This window comes from Coturnix japonica, unplaced genomic scaffold, assembly GCF_054131305.1.
Source record: "Coturnix japonica strain WE unplaced genomic scaffold, WE-NBRP24 Scf080, whole genome shotgun sequence".
Lineage (NCBI taxonomy): Eukaryota > Metazoa > Chordata > Aves > Galliformes > Phasianidae > Coturnix > Coturnix japonica.
This window is the reverse complement of record NW_028188983.1, coordinates 1-3,671: the sequence shown is the minus strand read 5'-3', so window position 1 is coordinate 3,671 and position 3,671 is coordinate 1. Positions and strand designations below refer to the sequence as shown.

The following is a 3,671-nucleotide window of genomic DNA, read 5'->3' as shown; positions in this document are numbered from 1 at the left end:
TGCTGCTCTCACGTTGAGTTGTTGGGGGGGGGGTTAATGGGGGGGGGCTCTCCCATTGCATTGTTGGGGTGGGGGGGTTTAATGGGGGGGGGGGTTTAATGGGGGGGGGGGAGGGGGGGGTACTTCCAGGTAGGACAGCAGGGAGGGCCGCTGCCCCATATGAGGGGCTCCTGCTTTGGCCAATGGGAGGCTGCTGGTCCTATTGGGGGGGTCTGCAGCCCCATCAGCTATAGGGTGCCCCCCCCCCATATGGAATGGGAATGGGACGCTGTCAGCATCACCCAACAGCACTCAATGGGGCAGGAGCAGCTCTCAGCCCCACGGCTGCCCCAATAACCCCCCCCTTTATCCCCCCCCCCGTGCCTACAACGCAAATAGCCGCCTCTGCTCCGTCCGTCCCCCCCCCCCCATAGGCTCCAATTTCTCCTCGTCAGCCCCCACCGCTCCCAGCTGTCGGTGCCTGTCACTCCTCTCACCGCAGCCCTGGGGCAGCCCCAGCTCGGGGGGCCGGGGGCTCAGCCAGGCCCCCACAGCGCCCACCCAACCCCGGGGGGGTTTCAACGTTGGACCTGAGCTCCGTAAGCGGCGTAAGTCCCTCTCTGAGCCCCCCCCCCCATCCCATCCCATCCCGTCCCATACACTGCGCTGCCAAATACACCCCGAGACCCACAGACCCCTTCCATGGGGCTGCCCCCCCCCCCCCCAACAGCTCCGTGCCTCCCGTTGGGCACGATTTGAGGGGTGGGGGGGGGGGATGTTGGGGGGCATCTAAACTGAGATCCAGGTGGGAGGGATGGGGATGTTTGGGGGGATGCAGGAGCAGATCAACCCAACCCACCCCAGTATAAATAGGGGGGGGTCGGGAGGGGCTGCACTGTGATGCTGGAGCAGATCAACCCCCCCTCCCTCAGTATAAATGGGGGGGGGTCGGGAGGGGCTGCAGTGTGATGCTGTGGGTGCAGGGGGGGTTGGGGCTGTATATGGGGTCGGGGGTCGGTGGGTGCTGGGTGGGGGTCGGTGGGTGGGGGGCAATGGGTGCCGTGTTCCCTATATAGGATGACTGAGAAGGACGTCCCGGAGCCGCCCGCTGCGGGGGGGGCGGGCACCAAGAGCCGGGTAAGCGATGCCCACCGGGTTAAAGGTGGGGGGGGGTCCTACATTATTCCCTATGGTGGGGGGGGGGGCCCTTCTGTCACCTCTATGTGGGGCTGGGGGCATCCAACCCACCTTAACCCGTATCCCTGTGGTCCGGATGGGTGGGAGGTGCCGCCCCCCCCCCAATAGCAGCGCTTTGTTCCCCCCCCCCCCCCCCCAGCTGCAAAGACTGAAGGAGCTTTTCCAACGTAAACCCAAAACGGAGCCGCCCCCCCGGACGTTCAACCCAACGGGGAATTACTGAGTCCAACGGGGGGACCCATCTATTACATCTACGAGGATGAAGAGGAAGAAGAAGAAGAAGAAGAAACCGAACCCCCCCCGGAACCCCCCAAACCCATCAACGATAAACCCCATAAATTCAAAGATCATTACTTTAAAAAACCCAAATTCTGCGATGTTTGTGCCCGGATGATCGTCTGTGAGTGCCGGGGGGGGGGGACACATATAAGGATGGGGGGGGTCGCGGTGCTGACGTTGTTTTGTGTGTGTCCCCCCCCCCCAATTAATGAACAGTGAACAACAAGTTCGGGTTGAGGTGCAAGAACTGCAAGACCAACATCCACCAGCACTGCCAGGAATACGTGCAGCTGCAGCGCTGCTTCGGGAAGATCGTGGGTGCTGCTGGGGGGGGGCTGACCCAATAACCCCCCCATTACAACCCCCCCATCACCCCCCCAACCCCATCACCCCCATCCCCTTATTGCCCCCCCCAGATCCATCACCCTCAGCCCCCCCATCACCCCCCCATCCCCTTATTGCCACCCCCTTCACTAAGCCCCCCCCCAGATCCATCACCCCCCCATCACCCCCAGCCCCCCCATCACACCCCCAACCCCATCACCCCCCTCTATCCCCCATTACCCCCACCCCCTTATTGCCACCCCCCAGATCCATCACCCCCATTACCCCCCCATTACCCCCCTCTATCCCCCATCACCCCCATCCCCTTATTGCCCCCCCCAGATCCATCAACCCCCAACACCCCCAGCCCCCCCATCATCCCCCCCACCCTTCATTAAGCCCCCATCTCCATCACCCCCCCCCATTACCCCCCATCTATCACCCCCCCATCACCCCCCCAACCCCATTACCCCCCTCCATCCCCCATCACCCCCATCCCCTTATTGCCCCCCCATTCGCTAAGCCCCCCCCAGATCCATCACCCCCATCTATCACCCCCCATCACCCCCAGCCCCCCCATCGCCCACCCAACCCCATCACCCCCCTCCACTCCCCATCACCCCCATCCCCTCCATCACCCCCCCACCCTTCATTACCCCCTCCAACTCCATCACCCCCCCCATTACCCCCATCTGTCACCCCCTCATCACCCCCCCAACCCCATTACCCCCCTCCAACCCCCATCAGCCCCACTCACACCCCCCCAAGACCCCCCCCATCGCCCCCCCCACCGGTCACCCCCTCCCATCACCCCTACCCCCCCATCACCCCCCACCCTTCATTACCCCCCCCAACTCCATCACTCCCCCCCCCCCCCCGTCCTCATTACCCGCCATCAGTCACCCCCCCTATCACCCCCCCTCACCAGCCCCCCCTCCCACCCCCCTCATCACCCCTTCCATCCCATCACCCCCCCCCCCCAATCACCTTCCAGCCCCGTGTTGTCCATGGGAGGGGGGGTCCCACCCCCCCATCACCCAACACGACCCCCCCCCATTACCCCCCCTCACCTCCCAGCTCTGCGGGGGGGGGGTCACAATACCCCCATCACCCCCCCCCAACCCCACTTTGAATGTAGATGCAGTCACTCCTATTGCCCCCCTATATCCCCCCCACCCCCTCAGTGTTTGTGTGGGGGGGGGGATTCCTGTGCTATGGGGTGACACTGACCCCCCCCCTTTTGCCCCCCCCCAGCCCCCCGGTTTCCGCAGGGCCTACAGCTCCCCCCTCTACAGCGACCAGCAGCAGGCGGGCAGCAAAGACATGGGTGAGCGCTGACCCCCCCCCCAGCCATCACTATGTGCCCCCCCCCCCCATTAAAAATCACTGTATGCCCCCCAAAACCCACTGCCCCCCCCCCTCCCCCCCCCCCCACAGCCAATAGGAGCGACCCCGTCTTCGAGACCCTGCGGACGGGCGTCATTATGGCCAATAAGGAGCGTAAGAAAGGGAACGATGACAAGAAGAATGTGAGTGTGGACCCCCCCCCATTTAATGAGCCCCCCCCAATTTAATGAGCCCCCCCCCCATTTAATGACCCCCCCCCCATTTAATGTGCCCCCCCCCCATTTAATGAGCCCCCCCCCCATTTAAAGTGGCCCCCCCCCAATTAATGTGCCCCCCCCATTTAATGTGCCCCCCCATTTAATGAGCCCCCCCCATTTAATGAGCCCCCCCCATTTAATGTGCCCCCCCCCATTTAATGAGCCCCCCCCATTTAATGAGCCCCCCCCCATTTAATGTGCCCCCCCCCATTTAATGAGCCCCCCCCCCATTTAATGTGCCCCCCCCCATTTAAAGTGGCCCCCCCCCAATTAATGTCCCCCCCCCCA

The 3,671-nt window shown here is 63.7% G+C and overlaps 1 protein-coding gene across 1 annotated transcript; it reads left to right on the top strand.

The window, feature by feature from the left end:
- Positions 1–448: 448 nt before the first annotated feature.
- STAC3 (SH3 and cysteine rich domain 3) lies at positions 449–3,308 on the top strand (the record flags this gene model as incomplete). The annotated part of the gene is given in 7 exon segments (XM_085534254.1): positions 449–587; positions 1,056–1,116; positions 1,316–1,363; positions 1,366–1,576; positions 1,672–1,769; positions 3,034–3,106; positions 3,217–3,308. Coding segments are annotated over 6 exon segments (582 nt in total), but the record flags the coding sequence as incomplete, so codon positions are not given.
- Between the last annotated feature and the right edge of the window lie 363 nt (positions 3,309–3,671).